General features: G+C 36.4%; 2 protein-coding genes across 6 annotated transcripts in view; one reads left to right on the top strand and one right to left on the bottom strand.

The window, feature by feature from the left end:
- LOC134541668 (uncharacterized MFS-type transporter C09D4.1-like) overlaps positions 1–8,870 on the top strand; it is a 92,913-nt gene extending 84,043 nt beyond the window's left edge. For all 4 annotated transcript variants that reach the window (XM_063385283.1, XM_063385282.1, XM_063385281.1 and 1 more), the window contains 3 exons: positions 3,897–4,000; positions 4,807–4,917; positions 7,347–8,870. In XM_063385283.1, the coding sequence (XP_063241353.1) occupies positions 3,897–4,000; positions 4,807–4,917; positions 7,347–7,653 (522 nt within the window). In that variant the 3' untranslated portion in view covers positions 7,654–8,870. The remainder of the gene's footprint in view (positions 1–3,896; positions 4,001–4,806; positions 4,918–7,346) is intronic.
- Positions 8,871–13,930: 5,060 nt separating this feature from the next.
- LOC134541743 (molybdenum cofactor biosynthesis protein 1) overlaps positions 13,931–26,957 on the bottom strand; it is a 42,897-nt gene continuing 29,870 nt past the window's right edge. For both annotated transcript variants that reach the window (XM_063385394.1, XM_063385395.1), the window contains 2 exons: positions 25,193–25,278; positions 13,931–18,298 (listed from right to left, as the gene is read on the bottom strand). In XM_063385394.1, the coding sequence (XP_063241464.1) occupies positions 17,640–18,298; positions 25,193–25,278 (745 nt within the window). In that variant the 3' untranslated portion in view covers positions 13,931–17,639. The remainder of the gene's footprint in view (positions 18,299–25,192; positions 25,279–26,957) is intronic.

The raw sequence follows: 26,957 nt of genomic DNA, 5'->3' as shown, positions 1-26,957 counted from the left end.
ATATACGTTGCCGGACCTGAACAGAAGAAATGGCTACGAGATATATGTGACGACGGAGCAGCTGAAATTGTAGACTTACAGACCGACTACGGCTGTCCTTCCCTGCGCAAGCTTAGTGCAATATACAACGTGCAGCCACGTGACAAGTTTGAACGTGTCTGTGCCTGTACAAACTCGCAGTTAATGCAGAAATGGCACACTCAATGTTAGTAGGAGCCTGTATATATATAAATGGCGTACATACGTACGTGCCTTCAGTTGACGTTCTACCCGCAAGAAGATGTTTACGTTTCATCCTGCTAACGTGTACGTGAGTGCAAGACCTAGCTTCAGCAGTGTCGAGTACAGCTACTGGGATTCCGGGTATCTACGTACATATACAGAAACCTGTGATGGAGGCGCTCAGCATTGGCGGTTTGCGCACTTTCCTGTGTCCTACGAACCGACTCAGCAGCTGGTAGATTGTTGCGAACCTGGATACTGTGCAGTCTATCACATGAGACCACACACAATCCTTCCTGCTAGCATCGCTGAGGTAGTCGCCTCGTCTGCATGTGCAACACCAAACATGGACGTGTTGCAACCTGTTGCGACCTGTGATGCTTCTACGCAGACGTCCAAACGGTGTGCGTCTCGCCGTCGAAGTTCAGGCAGTGGATCTGTCCCAACTAGCACTGCAGTAGAGCCCAGGCGCAGACGTGGTCACAGACGTCAACGACCATGTCTTGTCGGAGTTGACGACGTCGCAGAAGATGACCAGCTGGAAACCTGTGTTCCTGATCGCGTGACCGGCGAACCAATTGGAACCGGAGTCAACGAACCAGTTGGAACCGGAGTAGACGAGTCAGTTCGAGCGGCATTAAAGACTTTGCTTGTGAAAATGCTTGATTCCTTAACCTAATGTGTATTTGTGTATGTTTTATCAATAAATGTGTAAAACTTGAACTTGTGTGTGTTTTTATTTCTATAATTTTTAGGTACATAATAAAAAAATAATTTTAAATATAGACATTATTTTGACTCATGTAGCATACCAGTAGACCGCGGGTATATAAGCGAGGTTCAGACGACTGGACCCGCAGTTCGCCTCTGGCCGCGGTGCAGTACAAACGTGTTCTCTCCATTAAGTTTCGTGAGATTTAGTTATGTCGACCGGAATAGAATGTTTACCGACAGCAGCGGGGACCTCGATGGCAGCAACGATGATGGAGACGGAGATCCCGATACCGACTGCAGAGGAGACCGCGGCAGCGGAGAGCTCAATGGCTGAGGTGTCGACAGCTGTGAAGATCCCGATACCTGCTGCGGAGGAGACAACGATACGTGCTGTTCCACCATCAGCTGACGTTTCACCATCCGCATTCCAGACATCAATTAATGAAGAGCATGCATCGCATCAATGCAAATATTGTGGTGCATCAATAACCTGCAGTAGGTCTCTGACAATCTCTCGAGAGAAATATAAGTGCGACAAATGCGATAAGGTTTTTTCGCATTGTAACAGTCTGGACAGTCACAAGATCATGTGCATAGGAAACGAATCAAGTGATAGTATGCTTCCATACCATCAGACATCATCATTTATTGCCTTACCTGAGGCGATAGTCAACAAAAGAGCAGTTGTGAATTGCCAAAACTTGAAGGACCAGTTTTGTTTTAAATGGAGTATTTTGGCAAGATTTGTCGAGGGAAGTCATCAAAACCGTGTTGATAAGAGGTATTATGCTTTGGAGAATAAGTACAACTTCGCTGGACTGTGCTATCCGCCACCATTAAATCAGATAAAAGTTTTTGAGAAAAATAACCCTGAAGTATCAGTTAATGTGTATATGCGCTAAATGAGGATAATAAGGTGTGTCCGATTCGGGTAACCAAACAAGAAAGAAAAAATCATTTCGATTTGTTGCTTGTGACAAATGAAAGCGGTGCTGCACACTACTGCTACATCAAAAACTTCTCCCGACTTGTGAGACCCCAGGTTACAAAACATCAACATAAGATTTATATGTGTAAGATGTGCTTTAAGTATTTCGCTAATCGACCTCGAAAATCAGGACTCACAGCTATACAGTGTCTTGAACAGCACAAGATTAAATGCGGAAATAAATCTTAACCAAAACTTTAGTAATTTGTCTGTGTATGTTTTTTGTACTTGTAGTAGTGTAGAATTTATGTAATAAAAGTTTTTTTAAAAGAACTTGCGGTGTTTTTTATTTTCTCAAACCTGACACTTTAGTGGTTCCTTTTTTAAATATTAAAGTTGTTTTTTTTTATCGGCCAGTGATCGAACCAAGGACCTTAGTCGATCCAATTAATCAGTATATAGATTACAAATTTATTTAATGAATTTTGGAACTTTTCCCGAATTTCTAGCTAAATAATTACGTATTTTCAAGATGGCGGCCAAATTTCAAGATGGCGGGAACCTCAGTAATTATAAATGATTACTGCACTCTAGCGGATAAGAACTAAACTAACATGGCGTCAGCGCACTCTAGCCGCCGATACAATGATGATGGCTTCCAACATCGAAGACAAGATGGCGGTCATGATGTCATACTAGATGCCGATGTTATATGTACATGGTAAAAAGTGGTGGGGGCCAGTCTGCCTGCGTCCACTGTGAGGGAAGGATCGGTCGCCATTTTTAATTTTTTGACCTCGTCGGGTTCGAACCGAGGACTCCGAGCTCCGTGTCATTAATGTATATTTTTTATAAATAATTTATTAAAATTTTATTATTTGAATTTTTTTATAATTTTTAAAATTTTTATCATTAAAATCGGATAATAAATAAAAAAGTTAAAGATGGCGGGCGTAACGGAAATTGCAACGGTGACGTCATAATTCAAAATGGAGGAAAACAAAATGGCGGAAAGTTCGAGAAAACAAAATGACGTCATCCAAGATGGCGGATCCAAGATGGCGGATCCAAAATGGCCGCCGGGGTCAAGGTCAAAGTCAAGGTCATCCAAGATGGCCGCCGTGATGTCACAATCCAAGATGGCGGACAGACAATCACAATCCACACAATCCACACCCTGACGCCTGTGCCAGAACATACTAACCTATACTACTTCTGTGCCTGGATCTTAGTTCCTGAAACTCCCCAACTGTTTTCTTAGCAAGCCTACTATGTTCGTCCATGTTCTCGTCGTTGTAGTGTCCAGACATCTGTTTTGTCACATCGCTGGCATTTCCTGTGCGTCTCTGTATTGTCGTTGTGTTGTTCATTTTGTATGTTTAGTATCATCTCTAGATTATTCTGTTTATCGATGTGTTGTCCAACGGAGTATTTTGAGTTTATTTACTATTCTTGTTGCTACTTTCTCGTCGTTGTTAGCCCACTGTGTCCTTCCACGAAGTTCTCTGTGCAGGCTATGTTTTTAATATTTTGACATCAGCCTTATTTTTGCTTGTTTTCTGTGTGCTTGCATATTTATCTTTATTGTCTGTTATTGAAGTTTCTTATGAGATACAGTGTAACCAACAATGGCGGATGTCCAAAACTACATCTTTAATCAATCTTCCTGAGTGCCATAAACATTAAAATAATGTATCTAATACTGGCTATCTGTTCATGCTAGGTGTGTAACAGGTGGCATACATGAAGTATACCATGAGCAAATGGGATTGGCATTCAGTTTTTTTTTCTTTAGTCCAGCACAGTATACAAACTAACACAGCTGCTGACAAGCACCATTTAAGTTCTACAACCAATCCAGTGAGCATAAAAATTACAGTACTCTAATTTTGACACCAATGATAAATAAAAGGTGACATTAAGAAATAATTGCTTTCTATCACTTTTACTGTATCGCACAGTAATTGCTATAGTTGGAGATGTGGGTAGCAATGTTCCTCTGGAGACGTGCTGGTGTCTGTCTTGTGGACAGAATGAAGAAGTGTTCGCCGGCAGAGTGGGCCTCATCATCGTCCTGGTGGGCACGTTCGGCTCCATGGCGTTCGGCTACATCCTGGACAAGACCCACAAGTACAAGTGAGGCTCGCGGCACTCTTGGTGTCTGCTCCGTGGCTGAGAGTCACTAGTGAGGGCAACCAGTAGCATGTCTCTTGTTGGAGAACCGCTGGAAATTATGCAGTCAGGTGTGGCTTCGAGCAGCAATAAGAAACCCTGCATGTACCGATATAAGCGAATATTACTTTAATTCTCATCAAAGTGTATTTTTTACAAGAGTTTTGAGAAGTCTGAAACGGGTATTGACTAAATTGGTTTTTGTATATAAAAATTCATATTCTAATAAGCAAAAATATAAGAGTTATGTAGACAAAACCAATGTGTTTTAATGCATGAAGTAAAATTGAAGGGTCACATCTCAGGCCCATAGATGAAAGTAACAAGTCTAAAATACTGCAAGCCAACGCAATAAACAAATATTATGAGTGACTTACTTGTTCCCTTGGTGGTATTGTCCATAAAGACTAGTTTCTTCTGAAACTCATGTGCCAAAAGCTTCAGGTAGGCCGAATTGTTCTTAAGAAGGGTAGCTGTTTCTTCCTACTTGTAGTAAGCCTGATTACAAATGTTGTATGCCAATTTCAAATTTGAGTACTTGCTGAATTGTTTCCGTTGTTAAGTTTAAGTGCATATTTTTACATATGAGCCTTCAAGACAAAACAATGTGATAATATTTATTATTTTCCGTAATACTATGTGCATCAACAATGAAAAAAAAAATTAAGGTGTCAAAGTTTAATGTTTTGTTGCTTTTTCAAATGTAACAGCATACAATGGCTCAGATGATTCTGCACTTGCTGATATGTGCCTGACATGTGTGTGGACAGAGAGACCAGTCTGGCCATATACGTGTTCACGCTTCTTGGCTGGATCGCATTTTCCTTGAGCGTGCAGTCCCAGTCCCACGTGCTAGTGTACATCTCGGCGACGCTTCTGGGGTGAGTATCTCCGTCATAGAGCGCAGACGCCCATAGAGTATTTTCACGCATGTATGCACGCTTCTTGGCTGGATCGCATTTTCCTTGAGCGTGCAGTCCCAGTCACACGTGCTGGTGTACATTTCGGTGATGTATTTGGGGTGAGAAGCCGCACTATAAAGTGTAGTTAACCAAACGATGCTGAGGCAAAAGCAGAATTTTAACACTAGGTACCAGTGTAAGAGTATTTTAATATATATCACTGTAAAAAAAATAGTAACCCAACTTCTCGTTGCATTATATCGAATATAAATAATTAAGAAATATTGAAATCTAAATTGTAATCATCTTTATGTTTTCAGGATGTTGTTTTCAGATAATTAGCGCTTTCCAGATAATTATATGTTGCTACAGCTTCTCTCATTTGCTATATCCAAAGCATCCTTGCTCTCCAATGCTTTGTTCCTATTCCCTTTCATTTCAACATATTCATTTACTTCATTTCTGGTGGTGATCATGGAGGTGTAAAATAGTTTATAAGTTATGTCTTGGTGTCCCTTAAATTCAGATTTTCTTCGAAATTCGCCCCAGCACAAAGTCTCTTGTATACAACTATACACACCTTTATATTGGCGTTGTTCCTTGTTCTGTCTTGGTTCTTCTGCTTGTCGCGTCTCGTGAATTGTAATGGCTTGTAATTCCATCGGTTATCAGGCGCGGCTCCAGAGCGAGGTCTGGGGGGCAGTAGCTCCTCCTGAGCTCAACATTGAATTTTTAATTTATTTTGAAGAGTACTAAAAAATACTTCAATTCATGTGTTTAAACTTTTCTTTCATCAACTTCAAGTATTCAGTATTTGAGACCATGAATTTGTACATACTATTTCAAAGTCAATTTCCAACTCAATTAAACGTCTGTCTTGCAAATGCCTTCTTTTTTTTTTTTACGACAGCCCCCGCCGATAAGTCTTCCTGGAGCCGTCCTTGGTTACAATACAAGTCTCAAAGGCTATGTCAAGAAAGGGATGAAGTAAGCTTGGCAGTCACTTTGGTCTATCATAGTACCAACTTAATTTAAGGGCAGCTAACACAAAGTGACTTGAGGCATAGTGATGTATTGTCCAATTTTTCATCTGTGAATTTTTCGCACATTATTTCCTAACCAGATCGTGTAAGCGTGTCTTAGTATCCCAGAGCAGGTTCTTCGCCTAATTACTCGACTTGAAACAGTGGCTACATAAATGAAACCTCTGTTTGCCTATGCTCAAGATCTTTTTTTTTTTTGTGGAGCTTAATATCATGCCGACAGCGTATCACCAGAAAATGAAAAACCGAACAGCTACCAGTGAAATTAAGAAAACAATCGGTGGTGACTAATATAAAGTAGGAACCAGCCCAGTTTTAGTCATGAGAAAGCGCGTATGCAGAGTTTCATCATTTCGGGGGAGGGGAGATAGAATCATTTCGTCCGATCTTTGCTTTCAAGTTCATTTTTTTATGGGACTGATAGATAGGTAATTTAGGATTTCTGGGGGGATACAACCCCCTCTCCCTTCCCCTACCTCGCGTACGGTTTGGCCAGGAGTGCTTCCAAGGAACCGTGTTGAACAGAAGTCACGATGATATTCGAACCAAGATTCTCCGAATTGCGAGTCCAATAAGGCATGAGGATTTCGCGTTTCCATTTGAAATAAAAATAGACGTGAGGCACAAGTAGCTGCACTTGAATCATTTTGATGATTCGCCTGCAGTTGTTCCGACAATCTCTGGACGACACTGACCAGTGGCCAGCAGGGAGAAGCAGTGATGGAATTATGTACTACCCAGTCCAAAGTATCGAGGCATCTGTCCATGGCAGTGGGGAAACAGCACGCTTTAGAGGGTTGACACTTCAGTGGACTTTTTTGGAACACCTTCTTAGTAACTACTTTCTGTATCCTTCAGGAACATGCAAAAATAGCATTGTCAAGAGATCAGTAACTTGTAGGGATGTGTTAAGCAGTAAAAAATGCTACATAATTGGAAAAATTATCAGCCAACAGTTTTAAGCATATAGTTCTTGTACAGCCTACGCTACATTTGAGATAGCACACAAATAGCATATAAATAGCAAAATCACTCACGCACAGCACGTAAGTCGAAGCTATATTTGCACACAGCAAAACAGTTTGGATCATTCAAAAAGATTTTTTCCATCTAATTTGTTGAAATTTTCAGTTTGTAATGTTTTGAACTTTGTCAGCTTTTAGAAGTAGTTGTGTATCTGCCTAAATTTAAGCATTTATATTAATAAATTTGTTTGTAATATTTAAAAATAGTAAACTATAAATAATTTTCTCGCAATGAAATACATATTTGAAATGCACATGCCAGTTGTTATATGCTGCTGAACAGGAAGTGGTGCACAGCGCCACTGGGCGACTGTGCCGAGGGGAGTGTGGCTTGTCGCAGGTGGTTCATGGGCGGCTACATGCCGGTGGGCTTCGAGGTGGGCGCGGAGCTGACCTACCCGGAGCCCGAGGGCACGGCCACCGGTCTGCTCTTCATCCCGCCCTCGCTGCTGGGCCTGCTGTTCACCCTGCTGCTCGGCCAGCTGACGGCCGTGCTGGGCGACCTGTGGGCCTGCCTGGCGCTGTCCTCGTTCCTCGTCGTGGGCTGCGGCCTCACCGCCGCCATGCGGCGCGACTACCGCCGGCTGGCGGCCAACCGCGGCGACTCCCCTCAGGACGGCAAGCCCGCCGGCACCACCAAGCTGTAGCCCTCCAGCGTGGGTCCGTCTTCCGTCACCTTGCTGTTCTTTCCTCTTTCCAACAAAGTGCAATTGCAACATCCATAGTTTCTCCCAAGTTCTACGATGAAACTATACATCCAACAGCAACAGCAACCAAAAGACTGATAGCGGCTTCAGTTCAGTCCAAACTATCGGTTGGGTTTATTAGGTCCAAACTGAGCACTTGGACTGATCGTGTGTGCAGAGGGCCTTTACACTGGCCAGCTACAGGGCTTCTTCATGGAAACCTGTAGCGTTGTTGGTCGCACTAGTCCAATAGACGGAAGAATGTGTGTCCAGTATTAAGGTTCTGTCTCACTCGCCATGTCAGTTACATATTTAATGTTCATGACAATTACATGATTTGAGGGCTATTCCTGTAAATTTATCTTGATAACTCTCTTACATCTTATATCACCAGATATTTATTTACCAAGTGGTACCTAATAGTAGTAAGAAAATGCACAAGTGTTCATTGCATGACTTTTACTGTTATTAGATCTTATTTAGAAAATATCTGGTGGCAAAATTTGGGATGAAAAATCAAATTCATGATCACTCCTGAGATAAATTTATAGGAATAGCCTTTAAAAAAAGACCGAAAAATAACTGGAATCGTAATTTTGCTCATCATGTACTTGTAGTAGGTACCAGTTTACACAACTAGAGAGCTGTTATACGATCTCTCCTGAGTCTGTCTGCCAAGTGACATCACCCAAAAACGAGTGTGGTTTCTCTGGCAGTTCGGTTTAGAATACTATTACACAAAAATTTTTTTTTTTTTTTTAACTCGAGATGAAAACAGTGGAAACTTCACACCGCACGTTCTTCATGAGAATCGGCTATTTTTTCATGTCACAAGTGTACTAGAGAAACATACAAAAAACTGCCAGAAAAACCACACTCATTGTTTTCGTGCGACGCCACTTGGCAGACTGACTCCACAGAGGTACTACAACAGCTGTAGCAGCAAAAACTGGTTCATTCAAGTACATGATGTGCAACATTACGAATCCTGTTCTTTTTCGGTCCCACCTTGTACAGTATAACCAAACCAACTAGTCAACACTGCGTGTAAGACAAGCCTTCACATTTTAACTTATTAGTTAAAAATGTACAATGCCAACATTGAGACATTGAAAACCACTTTTAGTTTTCCTACCAACATATGTACAAATTTATGGAAGTAAAATTCCTAGTTTAAATATTTATTTATAAATTATTATTGTAGACAACCACTTTGCTAATTCGCACTCACGCCTTTTGAATAGTATAAAGTTGTCCGGTGTTGGTCTCTAGAAATTTATAAGATGTTTTCTGAGAAAACTGTGGAAAACATATGTTTCTTGCCCTGCGTGCTTCGCGAGCTTCTGGATTTGTCACTGAACAGAACACCAATCGCTCTGATCTGTCACTGTCCAGAACACCATTCTCTCTGATCTGTGGGGCCAAGCTTCAGCCACTGGTCGCTCAAACATCTCCTAGCATATTCCCATCTACAAACTTGATGCAATTTCAGTTAAGCAGACCATCTTCTACCAACAAGAACCTCAAAATATCAGCTCAGTGCAGCTAACTGTACACAACCCCAATGTTTCAAACACATTCATGTAAACAAAAGTCTTATTTTAAGGTTAAAACGCATACTGCCCACTCATGTACCAAGCATTAACAGATTCATCAGCTCTTCATCTTAAAAAATAAGTATCAAAAAAACTTGGAAAGAAATTTTTTGAATTTAAATATGTAGGGACTGTATTTAGATTGGCCTATTCAGATTGTATAGAATATGTAATGCTCATAGCAGGTACATTAACATCAAGTAAAATCAATGCAACATTTTTGAGTATTTAAATAAATACAATAACGATTATGCAAGTAGGCTCTTATTATGAACCATAAACACACCAACAAAAAGTATTGTTAGAAAACAAACTACTAACTGTAATAGACTACTAAAAGTGCCAATATTTAAACATTCAAAATGTTTTCATATATATAACTTTACATTGTTCCAAAAACAAGTGAGTAATTCAGTTTGTGTACATTTTATACCAGTAACGAACTGCATACCACTGATGATAATGTAGCAATTACTTCTCACACACTTGTAAACTGTTTTTAAAATCTAACATTTCTGCTAAAAAAAATTAACTATCGACACGAGCAACGAGGAAGAGAGAGGAAGAGAGAGGAAGAGAGAGGAAGAGAGAGAAAGAGAGAGCCATGGGAGAGTCAACATACATTGGGGGCAGATGCATTCCACCTGGCAAGTGCAGCACAGGACATTTGCAGCGCAGTCCAAGTGTTTGTAAGGGCGAATCTCCCACGTCTCTCCGTGCTGATAAGTGGAGACGAGCCAGCCACTTTAAGACCCAGCACAGTACCAAGTTGTGTTACAAGTCAACAACAAAGATAGGTAATTCTCTCAGGTGATGACTCTTGACAGAATACCAAAGGCAACTTATTTTATACAGAAATACAGCCTTACACACCGCCAATGATGTTCCAAAATTTCACTTATTGCATAGTAAGCAGTGTTGTTAAAAGTACTCGGAAAAAGTAATTGGGCTCAATTACAATTACTGTGGTGATAATGTAACTAACTACAAGTAAAAATTACTTTATATAGAAGTAATCAGTAAAATTACAATTACTTTCCACTACCATTTTAAAACTTACCTACGATTCAATTTTTTTACACTTTGATACATTAATAAACATACATACATATATGTTATGTTTTGTTAAAAAAATGATTTCATTTAATGATTAAATTTATTATCTTTAATTAAATGAATAATATTTGACTACAAACTTGCTTGAATAACATCAAAAGACTTCATACAAGTAGCTACCACGTAATAAAAGTAACACTCTTAATTTTGGAATTGACCTTACAAAAAAAATGCATTTTAAAGTTCTCATCAGATAGAGTCCCTCTCTTGATGGCAAAAACATCTTTACCAACACTAAAAAGACGCTCAACGGGACTTGACGGTAGCAATGTGTTAAATTTTAAAAAATCATATTTTAGGATAGGGTAATGTTGGAGACACTGCAAGTCACTATGGATCTTCAATTTTGATCATAGATATTGTGCATACGATCGTAGCACTACAAGCGTAAAATTATAAACGTTACTAATACAAAAGTGTATGATCTTCTTGTTCTTAATTGTATTCATTATACGTTCCGAGAATAAAAGTAACGGCAAGTAAATATAAAGTATTGATTACCTTAATGTATCGATTACAATTAATGTTATGTATTCCGATTACAAGTACGAATTACATTTTTTAAATGTAATTCGTTACAAGTATAAATTACTTGAAAAGAAATCGTTACAAGTAATCCGATTACTTGTAATTCGTTACTTAACAACACTGATAATAAGCAGTAACCAATACTAATTTGTATTGTCTTCAAATATAATATTCCATTCTGAATGCTTGTATGATTACAATAAAATAACAATAATATAAAAAAAGTGGAGAACTCAATAAAAAAATTATTTTCAAATTATAATTTTAAACATTTTAAGTGATTCCATAACTGAACATGTAGCCTCAGGTAGCATAATATTATTGAACAACTACTTCTACAAGCCAATAAATTTTTTATGTTCTCAAACTGCTGCTTTTTTACAAATATTTTATTTTGAAATATTGCAATTAATTCCTTAATTAATTTTTCCTTCCTCAATAAATTGTTTGCCATCTATAAAGCTACGAGTTAGATCCTCCAACACACATTAGGTGCCTGAAATATTCTCAGTCATCTTTCCTGTTTCTTTCATACATTTTCGCTGAATGACTTCCCTAATGGCAAGTAAGTAGTATCAAATACCATATACGGGAAGAGAATGAGAAAAGCCATTCATTTTTATAAAGTAGAGGGGCAAAGGGTCATGATAGAATATTAAAAAACAGTGAACCAGACACATGCAGCAGTCATAAAATAATTAAGAATATAAAGAAACTGGAACTATTCAGCATTTGTAGGATTGTACAAAATTAAGAGAGATTCTTACACTGTTAATGCACAGAAAAAAAAAACAACTAAAATTAATGAGTTCCTTAGTTACATACATTAATTATTGGCTGAACTAGTACAAACTAGTTTTACTTTACAGATGTTCCTAAGTGTAATTTTAACTAGCAATAATGTTAAGTATAAATTTAGTTATTCACTCCAAAATCAGAAATAAAGACAATATTTTGGCTTTCACAAAGTTAGACATTACTTGCTTAGCAAATTTCATTTAGACCCAAACTTGGAAGTAACATTTTGACTTAAAATTGTTGAAAATGTTTTTGCTTTTATTGTGTAAAAATGTATCTATGTACAGAGTATATTTGAAAATTATTACATATAACAATTACTTATATTAAATTAAACTTAATTTTTATTTAATAATCTGTGTTAAAAATAATTATTTTTATAATGAATTGTAATTATCACTTATTCTTCCTACATTTTCCTAAATAAAAAAAATAAAAAAAATAAAAAAACTCATTTGGGAAGAATTCAACACAAAAAACACTTTGTTAGGTTACATATTTAAACACCCTCATTTTTTAAAAACATGAACAATGGACGCACTATATGAGTAAAATGAAGAGTCAAATTACTATGTTGCACTGCAATTTTTTTATATCAATGAAATTGGCAATGCAATGTGATCATGTAGGAATTTCTTATCATATGATACAAACTTCGGCAGGGTACTTCATTGGAAAATGACCAACCCTACTTGTCTGTCTTTCAATCAACATACTGTGTTTACTTAATGACTGTCCCATATGAGGAGAAAAACATTTAGAGCTCAACAATTTTGTGCATAATATAAGCTCCTCAAATTATTTATCGAAAATATTTATATTAAAATTCATCAGCACTTATCATAACTGCGACTACGAAAACAATACCAGATAACATGCAAGTTTAATTTATAAATAGATAAATTATCTGACAAAATGGCTTTCATTTTCGAGAAAAAATTAATCTAAGTTGTACAGCAGTCTTGTATATTTCTTTAACCAGAGTCATTTTTGGTGCACTGGTTTTCTCACAAAAATTTTACTTTAGTCAACATCATCACAAATCTTGAAAGTGTCGCAGAATGCCTGGTGAAACTGGCAACACACTAGAGCGTCATGGCATAGCTGTTTAAAAATTGATACAGGCTTCAAGTGCAAAATACATAAACTGTTTCTTAATTTTTTTACTAAGCCTTTGGATCAAAAAAACTGCACAGAAGCTTGTAACTATTATAAATGTGTCACACCTGGTAGGGGTTTCTTGCAAATTGCAGATTTTTATGAAGAAATAGTTTGAAAATGAGATTGTAGAAATATTTATGTACGAGTGGCTAAACTGCATAAATCCAGAAAATACACTTTTTTTAAGTGAGTGACCACACTGCAAATAGTCAAAAATCATAATGATGAATATTTGCTTGACTACTTACAAATATCATATAGTAAGTACAAGGTGTCCACACACAAATCTTTAATAAAACTGCCCTGACTTGTCCATGACCAAAATTACAAGTTTCCCCAACTATTTTTTTTAATAACATACCCATTTTGCAATTTTCTGGAAGAAATAAAGAAAATTTAGCCTCCACCATCCCTATAGCGTACCTAGTTTTAACAGAACCTTGCATACAACATTTTATAGTGTGCACCAGCGGTTTCCAATTTTTTTCAGCCAGGGAACTCTATGATCGACTTTTCTTTTGGCGGAACCCCAAATCCTTCAAGGAAAGTTATTTGACAATACCTAATTGTGCCTTCTTTATATGACACTGCACCCCTGTGACCCGGCCGTGGAACTCCAGGGTTCCGCAGAACACCTTATGGGAACCGCTGGTGTGTACAACTAGGCATTAAAATTAAAATACAAACTAAAAAAAAAAAAATGCTTACTCAGTCTCAGTGATGGCAGACTGGGTTATGAGGTTCCCCCCTCAATGTATTATCTCTGGGAAAATTCCATGGCTTTTCCAGGAATTCAATTAAGTTCCCTGACTTTTCCTGACCAATTCTAAGTTCCCTGTTTTTTCCTCGATTATCCCTGACTTCCCAGAATGTGGACACCCTGCAATTAGCATATACCTGGCTAGAGAACCTAAAATGCAATGCTTATACAGGGGAACATATGGAGATATTGTTCTAGATATAAACAATGGCATTCAAATGCAATAATCCAACATGGTGAGTGAAATCTAGTCTTAACATAATGGATAAACAATAGTGAAAAATTTTCAATCTCAATTTAATCAAATGAAAAAAAAAATGGCGGTTTTAATTTACATTATTTACTGTACACAAAAATACGAAAATCATTTAGCCAAATCTTCATTTTTAAAGGAAGACAATTTTACATATGGTGAATAAATTCTTCAGAAGACATTTAAGAAAACATATTTTCATTTGTTTATAACTACTTAAAATCTCAAACAATTAATGTACATTACATGTAAAATTTCAGGTGTTCTGGCTGTTAGCTTTGGCAGCCGGCCACACAACTGTGCTGCCAGCGATCTTAGTTCGCTCAGAGTTCATCATTACTGTCGGTTTTAAATTTAATACTGTGTTTTGTTTTTCACCAGGTTATAGTTCACATTTTCAAAAAAATATATAAATAATTATTTCTCATGAGAATCAAAACATGATCTGCAAACAAATTATTTTAATAAACAGTGCAAAACTAATACATTGTTTTACCGCATAATCGTCGCACGCGCATAATCATCAAACCAATAACGGGGCATCAAAGTTTGGAGAAACAAATTCTCGCATAAACGTCGCATTATCATGCTGTTAGATTCCAAGTGCTTCGTGTAGGTAGTTTTCCCATATAAAACTATTTTTTATTTTAAGTTCAAATCTAATATGTACTCATTTGGATATTACAGCTTTCTTATTTAATTAACTAAATACAAAGTTATCTGATGTGTAAATTTTCTTTTAAAGATGTTTTCAAATGTTATAGCCTTTATATGTTTGGCTTCATCAATGCTGTGTACTGCTCATAAAAATGTAGCCAGGGCTAGTTAGCATAATTCATGTTTGGTTATTTTAATACTTGTATAGAGTTCGCGCACGTAGTCGAATATCAATATCAATAGCATGCAACATGTGCGTTTTGTCTAGTGCAGAGTTAACTACATTTGATAGTCCGCACTCTTTCGTGGTAAATGTGTACTATGACGATGGTTACGCGTTAATTTCGGCTCATATTCGGGTCACCATTTTCGTGTTTCTATTTAAAGTTGAACAAAATGTGTTTGTTGTACGACTGATTAATTTAAATTGTTTGGCATGCTTATGTAATACTCTACTTTTTAAATAAATGCACTTTCCATTAATAGGTTTTGTTTTTATCAATAACTTCACCTAACAAATTTTTTTTTCCACATAAAAATCACACCCCTACTTTGCAAACTTAACTTTAGTATAAAATGTGCAACGATTATGCGATTAAACACATTATATAAGACAAGTGCAGTAAGTGTGAAGAAACATCTAGAGGATGGTTTTAAAAATAATGTAAAGTGAGTAGCTTTAAAATAAATATGATGGGGATCTAAAAAAAAATTAAAACAAGGAAAATCTTCCATGATCCCAAAATTTTTCCCCAGTTACGGAATACCACCAAGCCCTATTCATAAATGACTGAATGTTCATTTTTTTTGAAAATATTAGTATTTGAAATCAAATTGAATAATAAGAGCAATAAACTATATGTTTTGATGTTTTGAAATTTTAATATTCACACAGGCCTACCTATAACATAAAATGCAGTTGATTTTAGGATTCCATAAAATATAACATGGTCTGAAATGTTGGGCAAGCACAGATCACCTTCTAAATTATAATACAACATTAACTATAAGACATGATAACAGATGTCTTAATAATTTAATATTTTTAAATTCCAAATAATGAAACTTAGCAAAAACCTTTTCTGTTTAATCTTCACAAAAGTTCTTTAACTATTGTTTCATATCATTAAAGAATTACAGTAGTCTTAAGACCTTATTTTCTTGTAAAATTATTATAAAAATCATACATGTTATGTGCCAAATCTTTGCTTTAAACTTCTCTTCAAACTTATGTAAGTTTCACAGCCAGGGTGAATAGGCAAAAACAGTTTTTAATACTCAACATCACGTTGAGCGCCTAACATTTTACTATGATGCACTACACACACACGTACACACACACGTACACACACACACACAACAAACAGTATAAATGAGAGTTATAACTTTTGTGTTCCCCTTTCCCACAAGAACAAACACGAAACTACTACATTCCAAATGCAGTATAATATGAAAAAAGTAACACCATGTACAGTACAGTTTCATCACAACTCTACGCATAAATGTTACGGAAGATATCTTGTCACTGGAGTATGACAATGTAGGGAAAAATATATCTACAGAAAGTACATGTAATGTTAGATTCATAAATGGAAGACAATAATTAAATCATATACAACTACAGTAGAACCTCACATATCCGACCATGACGGGTCCGGGCCATGGTCGGAACGGCCAAAAGGTCGGATATCCGTAGGAGCAAAAAAAAAAAAACGCCTTTCCCAGCTATACAGTGTGTACAGTAATACAACTTTATTTGTAAAAATGTTGCTTTATACATTTCAAACATTTATTTTTGTTAAATTATAAATGAGACGATACATACCATGTAAGCATACCTTACTTAAAGAATTCAGTAATGTATTTTTGTTTCAGTTTTGCCAAATCTTGATTTTGCAGAAGTGTCCCTCCACTTTTTCTACCCACAATACATTACGTTACATTAAAAAAAAACACAGAACAGTACAAGATTATAGTAGTAGAACATTCTGCACCAACAATCACGGCTGAACTGAACAGTTTGCGACACGAAGACATATTGTAGATGCGTCACTTTTTCAAGTCTGAACAGTCTCGCCAACCACGGAGACTAGGTCGGATATCCGGAGGAGTCGGTTGTGGGAAGGTCGGATATGAGGGGTTCTACTGTATAACTAAATTCCCCACTATTTACTAACACACATATTAACTGCACAGAAATCAGATTTTGATACATGAGAAGATATCTCACTTAAACAGCACTAAACATATAATTGCACTAACCCGTTTTAACCAAAACACAAAAGACTGATCAAACCAATAGACAAAAATAAATTTAGTACATACAATAAAAATGTTTAAAATCACTAGAATAAAATAAAACAATAATACTGCAACAAACTACATACATAGGTAATTAACAATTGAAACACAATGCAGGAGCTTCGTTAAACATGTTGATTACATACATTTTCTGAAGAATGTAAAGCATTTATTTGAAATGTGAAAATGCTTTTTTTATTTTCATAATTTTGTGCTTTACTTATAACTGAACCACTTCAAAAATATATTAGAGTACCTTTGCAAAAAAAAAAAAAAAAAAGTGATGAATGCTGATAGAAAATCCTGCCACAATCTTCCACAGCCCACCCATGCAGAGAACCATACTGGGCTTCAGCTCTCACAGCATCAGTATCAGGTGGACCTGTAGAGACTCACCACCCACACACCTCAAGCCCCAGTTTCAATAGTGAGTCATGGAGATGGTTTAAGCAGTGCAACCCCCATCTTAATATTGCGGAATGTGGTTTGGAAAATTTTCATAAGTCAAAAGTTTCAAAACGTGCTAGGTAAGTACGTTTTTCACCCTGATGTTACGTATAATAACGATAGACAAGAGTAATAACTTGCTAATGATTTACAAGTTAAAAAGTTCTTTTTAATAGTATTTTATTTTCAAATTAAATTTAAAGTCAATTAAATGCAAACATTTACATTAATGCTGTTTTAATGATGAGTACTGTTACTGTATTAAATACGGAAGTAACATCCAGAACTCGGAACAACACGGGACAGAGCGAGATGACAGACGAAAGAGGAGTCAACTCTCGGTGGAGGAACTGCCCCCCGAATGCTCGTCTCTCTGGAACGTGCCGCTCCGGCCCCCGGACTTGCTCAGCAGGCAGACGTCCGTGATCACGATGCCGTGGCTCGCCGCCTTGCACATGTCGTAGACTGTCAGGGCTGCCACCGCGACGGCCGTCAGCGCCTCCATCTCCACGCCCGTCCTCGCCTCGCAGCGCACCTCCGAGGTGATGACCACGGCGGCCTGGTCCGCGCGCAGCCGAGCGTCCACGCTCACGGACGACAAGGGCACGTGGTGGCACAGCGGGACCAGCTCGGCCGTGCGCTTGGCGGCGACGATGCCCGCCAGCCGCGCCACCAGCAGCACGTCGCCCTTCTGCATGGCGTCCCGGGCGATGAGCTGCCCCACCGCGCCCCCCACCAGCACCACGGCCCTGGCACGGGCCGCGCGGCGCGTCACTGCCTTGTCCCCCACGTCCACCATCCGCGCACGGCCCGTGTCGTCCACGTGCGTCAGCGAGCCCCCGTGCAGGCACGCGCGCGGCTGCCGGCTCTCCGGGCCGTGTCTGCCGAGGAGAGCCGGGCCGTGTCTGCCGCCGGAGCTCCACGGGCGAGACCACTCCCGCATTTCCCAGTGACGTAGCTTGTTGCTGTACGACGACCAACCACCTGCAACTAAACAAATATACCACAATCTGTACTTCTTCTCACAACAAAACTTGAAATTGAAACAAACTTTAAGTTTACTAGTCAACACACACAGGTCAGCTGACTATACTCTAATTACATATCTAAAATTTCACATTTTTCTTACACAAAAACCAATTATTTTTTTTGTTTCATAAACAATATTAATTCTCAATTTACAGGATAAAAAAAAAATTTTTACATCCATAAAATATTATTCAATATCATCGCAAGAAGCCACCAAAAATTAACTTCACACGTGTATTGCTAAAACTTTTTCTTTACTCTGTGACAAAAATGATAAATTTTTGTGATGTTGGAATGTAAAATATTCCCATCTTCGGTACAATTATTTTATGTTTTAACGTTTTAACAGTTAAACTTCTCATTTTCTAACAGGACACTGAAAATTAACTATATGCTGGCTGCTTTCTAAAAGCTAGGCGTGATTCCTTGTTTATGTTATTTATTTTAGTCACAATTGGGGAGACATCTACTTGTTAAATATATTTACATTTTAATAAATTTCTATTAAAGTTTTCATTGGAAGCCTATGAAAATGGATTTTGCTAAAACTTTATTGTCATTCAGTGTTAATTAAGACTTAGTATTTTGTGTAAACAATACGATGAACTAGTCCTTCTGTGGTGTCTGTTCAGAAGACATGTAGCTAGTAAAAATAATTATAATTTTATAAATTATTTCACTTATTTTCAGTAATAGGCTCATTAACTTTGTGCTGGCCTCTAGCTTAAAAATTTATGATGATGAGAAACACAGGCTATTCTAAAGTATTGATTTATTCAGAAGTACCGTATTTCAGTTAATTAAATGTGTCATAACCAAATCATCCAATAATTCTCTAAGAAACCACTGAACAATCATAGTAAATATCTAAACATTGTGGGTTTACATGTGTAACTAAGCCTATGTATTGCATGCACATTACCAGTGCGGAATTTATTAATTATTTTTGGTAATTGCTTGACAATCCAACGAAACTGCTAATCTGGCACTGCCATTGTCCGGAATGTGCGGCATTTAAGAGCCTTCACTGTAGTATCTAGGAGCCAGAGGAAAATGCATTGAATCAACACTGTTGAACATGTCACAATAATTAAAGGTTGAAAAAATAAAAGAACACATGTGTCAGTAAACATAATCCGATAAGCTGAAGCAAGAACAGCTTATATCATACAGAGCAGACCTAGTGAGTTGTCCTAAAATACAATCAACTGTTACAAAATCTAGCAAAAGAAGAACAAGAATAGTTATCGCACCCAAATATAGAAAACAAGAAAGAGAATAAGATGTACACAAATAAACAATACTGTGTACACCATTTACTGCAAATGTTAAAAAATTCCAGATATAAATTGTGTTCAATTTAGAATTTGTTTTTAAGATTTGTACAACAATTTTATACAGAAAACTTTTATTTTCTTACATGTTAGTCATCCACCAATTAGGATCATTGGTCGATTTTCCATGTGTGATAAATTCATCATCCCTGAAAAAAATAATTATTAACCTTTAGATAAGTTTTCAAATGATAAAAGGATTTATTAAGAATGTCTTAAAAATATGTATTTTTCAAAAAACATAAATGAATAGAGATAATATCCAACTGCATGACAGAACTGAGTTTAACCTGTACCAAGTCAAAAATAAATAATGAACACATTAAATCCAATATTACAATAATATATGTGTTCTAGATTTTGTTTTAAGTAAAATAAAAATAAAAAATATTACGGATTCAAAATTTAATCAAATACGTATTCATAAATTTTATTCATGGCAGCTTGAAATTCACTCACTGAATCAATGACCACCACAATGTGATACTGCTCCATAAATTTAAGTTTGAATTGTAACTTTTTATTTACTAAACACAACTTAAATACTACATATTTCTAAAAAAAATGTGGCATTCTGATTACTTTGCAACACACAAAAGGAGAAAGAAAAAAATTAAAACAATTCAAAATGTTAAAAAAGACAGTAAGTGCACAGATATGAACTAGGTACTAACAATAGTCACATTTTTAATTTAGATGAATAATGATAATAATAGCTAGTACTGCGAGTAGTGCTACAAATAACAATAAAAGATAAAATTAGAACATGTCAAGAAAAAAAAATACAAAATTTGCTTAAAAACTACCATATTGACACCATAAAGTCTATGTTTTGGTTTCAACTTTTATCACTGGGCTTTTCCTCAACCCTTATTAATTGTTTTATTAAGGAATTATTATGTTTTCTGATCATATTAAATGTTTGATTAGGTTTTCTAGTTTCATATAAATCATGTCTCTTTATTTACATTATTTAATTTTTTTTTTTAAATATTTCTGATGGTTTACTTTATTGTGATAAGCCACTGAAAGTTAGTTTTATTTATTTTTGCTAACTCATTGAAGTTTTTAAGTGCATTCACTTTTTTTTTTATTAATTGTCTGAAAGCGGGATAATGCAACATCTCGTGACAAGGAAGTCTGGATAGAAAGAGACAGTGAGGTCAAGTGAATTCTATAAATAAGTTTTATGAGCTGGTTGAGGTGTTGCTACAAGCCCATGATTGGCTGATTTGATATTCGAGGGAAAAGATTTGAAGAAAGATATTTGAGGAAATACAGTAAATTAAAAAAATTGAACAGTAATAACCTTTGAAGTTTACTAGTTGTAAATTTTTTTCCTTATGCTTATTCTGTAAACATTCCCCAAGTATTTGAAGTCAACATTTAATTATATAAATAAAATGACAGTATGTGAAACACACATTTAAAGGGTTGAATGTTTCAACACCATAGATTAACTTTTTTATTTCGAGGGGTATACTCGTATACTCTTTGGAATTAGAATTAGAGATTTGGATGGTAATTTTATGATTGGCTGGAAATAATAAACGTCAAATGAGCACCCTTGGTCCTTCTTGAAAATAAAGGGCGGCCATGTTCGTCAGTCATAGTTCAAGTACTGAGTCGTAAGGACATGTGGGGTGATGGCTTAAAAAAATAGTATGAGCACATAGGGGCAGATAGTTTAAAGTCTGGGTTTGGGACCATGTTACAGTATTTTGTAACTTTTTTTGAGTTTTCGGACTTGTAACTAGAAATGCAGGCCCCAGACGTGTGGCGCAGGTGGCCAGCTGGTCGGTCGCACTAAGTTCCTTTGTTCGATACTTAGATGACCATGGTCACTAGGGATGATCTTTCATTAAGGTACATCGCTGTGAGGAGCGATCGGCAAAACTGTTTTTCGATATGGTACATTATGACATCACGGAAATGGAGAATAATACATAACAAAAAATTTGTTTGAAACACTTTTATTTAAAAGCAACCATCAAAAGTTTTGAATAAAACAACAGTAGTGGACAGAACTTTACACTTAACTACCTGCAACATCCGACACAATATTATTAAGTGTTTTCTGTACGTACAAGTAAATATAAAAGACAAACTTAAGTTACAAAAAATTTTCATGTTACAAAGTATTTATTATTTCAGTATATGTGAATATTAACTATGAACTTAATGGTTTCATAATGCATGATAACCAGGGCTGCAGGGGAAATGGATTTTTCAGTTCAAGAAATATTTCGGCGAGAAAATTATAATTAGTGAAATAAAGAGTGCTAAGACAGTGCCCTTCGCCATGTTTTAAACGATATGAACCACCAGGCAGGCAGTGTTGTGCGCTGATCTACAGACACGCAGGTATACTGCCTTATCAGTTTACTGACAGTAATAATGTATTTTTAACTCTCTTACCAGTAAAATTCGGTTAGCCAAAGTAGTTGTCAGTTATCGCTCTGAACCACCATGTTAATCAATCTTATTCCTTCTATATTAGTTTTATTTCTAAATTTTCACCACCTAATGTAGTGGAAAATAAATACCCACCACATAAATAACCCAAAAAAAAGTCCCAAACATTTTAGGGAAATATTATTCCTGCCCAACAGGAAAAAACAAAAAAACCCTACTGATCACAACATTTTTCCCAAATATCGGGATCCCACACAACCCTAATAACAATTAAATAATAAATTTATCAAGGTAATAAAAATAAGAACAAAAATACGTAACTCAAAATAATTAAAACATCACACATATTTCCAATTCCACACAATCCAGCAACTATGTATGCTGTGCACCATAAGGCCTCAGTCAAACCAATGAGAGATAGAACAATGAAGTGATTGCCAGTGATTAAAACACATTCAAAACAACGGATGCTCCTGATGGTCGCTACTCCAGTTGCAAAGCAATCCCTCTCAATAGAGCAATGTTGCGCAACTTTGCTCACAATAAAATAATTTATGATGATCATAAAAAAATTTGTTGAAAGCAACTTATGGTTTGTTTAAGTACTTTACAGGGCTGGTACAAAACTTAGAAGTGGGGAACCAAACTACTTTGTTATCACAAATACGTAATAGAGAAAGTATTTAGGATAGAACACTGAGCATTTGGATAATATTTAACTAAACAAAATTTTTCAGTTACATAAAATTTGCTTGCTGTCGTAAAAGTCTTCTTTTTAGAAGACTGCAACATGTCAAAAAAAAAAAGTACAGAAATAATGATGATACCCCCAATTATTTCCGAGTTTTAATTTTATGACAGCGACAAGTTTTGCTGTAGTAGAAAATCTAATCAGTTAAACAATATCCATACTCTCTGTGGCCTATCTTAAATAGGTACTTTCTGTATCATTTGCAATAAAAAATTTGTTTGGCTTCCAACTTCAAAAGCGTATACCAGCCTTTAGAAGTTGTAATATATTTTTAACTTATATTTTCGAGATGAACCTAAAGCCAAAGTTTGTCTGTCTAATTGTAACCGATCCTATATAGTTCTATGTACAATATATATTTATAAACATACATGAAATCTGCTCCGCCCCTCCTATGAGCCCGATGTGACCCGCCAACAACTACCCATCCACCGTCATCCCTGTGTTGGAACCCCCCGCCAGCGACATGCGTGTGCGCATGTGACATCACAATCCCGTCCCACAAGAGGCAAGTGTAGCTTCAGTGCCCCCAACCCCCTCACAAGCATAAATTGACATAAGTAATAATTACGTAATTTCACTTTTATCATTTCACACCATAAGTGTTTATGTTTTACAGGTTTAGCAATGAAGGACAGAGCGGTTCTATGCGCAAACATTTACGAATGCACTCTTGCTCAAGCAGTTAACTTTATTACTTAAATATGCAATTATGCAGGCAACATTATTAGCTCCAGATAATTGTAATTTAATTAGGTTTTGAATAAGCTTCCAAATGAGACCTCCCGCGTGGCCATGACACCTTGACCACTGCCCTGTCCCTCTCAACAACCACCTGCAGCAGGAAGAAGCCATCACAACGCTCAACTTCATCTTGTGAGAAACTGATCTGTTAACATACGCCGTTTATTCAATAAATCTAAAACCTTTTCTTTTATCTTCAAGGACTACTTTGGGTGACAGGCTGTTCAGCATAAATTATTTAATTTCAGCTAAGGACTTTTAAAAAGTAACGACGACTTAACTTTCTAGACCCGGTCACATGATGTTGACTACGTGCCGTTGGCTTTTTGACTGTTTTAATTTGTTTGGTATGTGGAGTAATGAGAGTAAAGTACACGTCAATAAAATGCTGTCTACCAGACGCTCGTGTGTATTTATCCAAACGACCACGTGTGCACTGCCAAGGGACTGAGACGTGGGTTGCCTTAAATGCCCACTAGCGACCAGCTACCATTAAAATCAAAGCGTGCCTGATTAATAGAGTGGGCCAAGACATGTGGTTGGACGAAAGAGGGATAACTTTGAGTCTTGCGCACAAATGAGTCACGCCATGGCCCTGTAACGCAGTATCCGCCAGGTCCACGTGCTCATCCATGCGGTGGAACGACTGATGACTTCTACCGTAATAAAATGTGTTGAGCCCCAAGGGCAGAGGTCGGCAGACCGCGGTTTGCGAGCCGCATGTGGCTCTTTTCGTAGGATTTTACGGCTCTACAACTCACTGAGCTGTCACAGTACAAAAAATGCCAAACAAAATGAAACGGCACAATCACAACACTTGTCCTCAATGTCCTGTGTGCTGCACCTACCATCACACCACCCCGCCCCATACTCACCCGGGTGCTTTTTTATTTTAATATTTAATTAGTTAAAATAATTTATATTTTCTTGTTTTATCAGTAAGCTCGACTAATGACTACCATAATTTTTTTTTTCCATTTACGGGTTTTTTTCCTAAGTAGCCTTTTTTTAAGACTTTATGTTGAATTTGTGAATAAAATATTCTGATTTTTCTCATACTTTTTATTGTCTTGAGATTGCATGTAGATACGGAGAAAATACATGATGCAGCTGTCTAAAAAATTGGAGAATTTCTTTACTTAATACTTGGCTCGCCTCACTCAAAATTTTGCCGACCCCTGCACTAGGGCATCAACGTTGATGGTGGAAAATAGTTTGCTGTATGAATTACAAGTAATTTCTATTTTGAACAGTGTGGTTCATTAGCACATATTTACATATATTTTAAATAATACGGTACATTTTAACTTATAGACATTTCCCTCATTTCCATTTACAAAAGTATGCGACATACTAAGCAATTTGCACTGGTATCATTTGTAAACTTTTGGTACAACTATGATTACCTTGGAATAATAGAGAATGCCTTCAGTACTTAAAACCAGAGGAAGTTACATTAGGAAGAAGAACCAAAACCACAGCAACAGCCTTACCAAAATGCAATCCGTAATGTAAGAACCCAGATTCCAAACATTATTAATGCCCTAAATGGTGGATTTAGCTTAAGTCATGAGTTGCACTGTGTTTCCTAAAACAGCGCGACCCATTCACCTGCATGCTGCCTCTTCTTCCGCCTGACTGCCGCACTGATCATAGCCACCAAGTCCTCCTCACTGCAGTTGCTGCGAAGGGCGTCCCTGTTGGGCCATACGGATCAAAACAGACACTGATCAACTGATACATTTCATTTAACAGATCTGATTACGATACAAAACCAATTCAATACCTTATGTAAATATTCACAGTGCAAGTCTCCGAAAATTCAAAATTTTTAAGTACCTAATATAGTCATCAGTCTGTATCTTAATATAGAATTATTTATTATAAGAATTTTTGGCAGATTACAAATAAAGTATTTTACTGCACTAAATTTGTGGATACCACAATTCACATTATCCCTTTGACAAATTAAAGAACACAACATTTAAGTATAGCGATAAATTACAGAAACATGGGAGTAAGATACCTACGAAACTATAAACCGGTAAAAATAAGATATTGATGACACCTTGTGACAACCCTTGCGTAAAACAACTCCCAGGGATCAAAAGGGAAATGCTGAGGGTAGTAACATTAATAAAAGAAATAACTAGAATTAATAGCATTAGTTCAAAAATTTTAATGCATCAGGGCAACACTTTTTAACAGCATAAATAAACATCAATAAGTAACTCATCAACAAACAATGAGTAAAAGAATAAAAACCTTTAAGATCAAAACAATTCAGCAAAGCATATCTACACAATATCTTTCATTACTGGGGGAGGCCACTCCAAGGGTAATGCAGACAGACTGACAAGATGCGTCACTCTCAGAAATACCACAAACTTACAATTACCCTAATCAACATAACCTTGACTCCAGTACTGCATCAAGTCCTCAATTAAAAATTCCTTTTATACAACTGCAGCATGAGTCATAACCCCGCTGAACAACATCAAATAAATGACTCAACCATAGTATGGTACATAATGCACCATAAGATATTTAATCATAATATTAGCTAATATAAATAAAATTATAAAACATATAAATTCTTATAAACTATGTAAAACTTTAGATATAGTTAATAACTAGTAGGAGTTCTTGTGTTTTAGTATCATTTATAGTTCACTTGCAAATACTAATGCAAATGATTTCAAAATTCTCCTACATAATGAGTCTGCACTATGTTAACAAAAATACTCATGAAATACCCTACACAAAGTAAATTACAGGTATAAGTTTATACCAAACATGTAAGTTATAAATATTTTTACTAGATTAAATTAAAATGTAAAAAACCAAGCCAGGTTCACTAACATCATTACTCACAGTAAAATGAATACTTAATCAACTCTGCCCATTTAAAATTTAAATAATCTCTTGTAACACTCTAATCATTAATAAATATATATTTAGATTATTTATTGTCTGTGTGGACCACTCACGTAGATCACATGACACAACTATTTGACTTTACTAAACCCAGCAATTTATACATACTAAATAAAATTTATTACCATTTATTGTCACATTCCTCTTATCACAATAAAGCCTCTTTTTTAATAATCACTTGTTGAAAATATATTTTCATTTAAATTCTGTCTCAAAAATAATTATGAACAGAAGTCATAGGCCGAATTTGCGATTACTGTCGTATTGCTCACGCATTAATACCTCACTGCATGGCAACCTAAACTCCTGACTGACCACAGTATTTAAAATTATAATTATAAAGTCAGCTTACTAGCACAATGCTGACTACTTATAAAAAAAACTATTAAAATGTCACCAACTCCACAACACAAAAGAACAATAGAACCAACCGACCACA

Source organism: Bacillus rossius (assembly GCF_032445375.1).
Source record: "Bacillus rossius redtenbacheri isolate Brsri chromosome 4 unlocalized genomic scaffold, Brsri_v3 Brsri_v3_scf4_1, whole genome shotgun sequence".
Lineage (NCBI taxonomy): Eukaryota > Metazoa > Arthropoda > Insecta > Phasmatodea > Bacillidae > Bacillus > Bacillus rossius.
The sequence above is the reverse complement of the archived record's forward strand: the minus strand, read 5'-3'. Positions and strand labels throughout refer to the sequence as shown.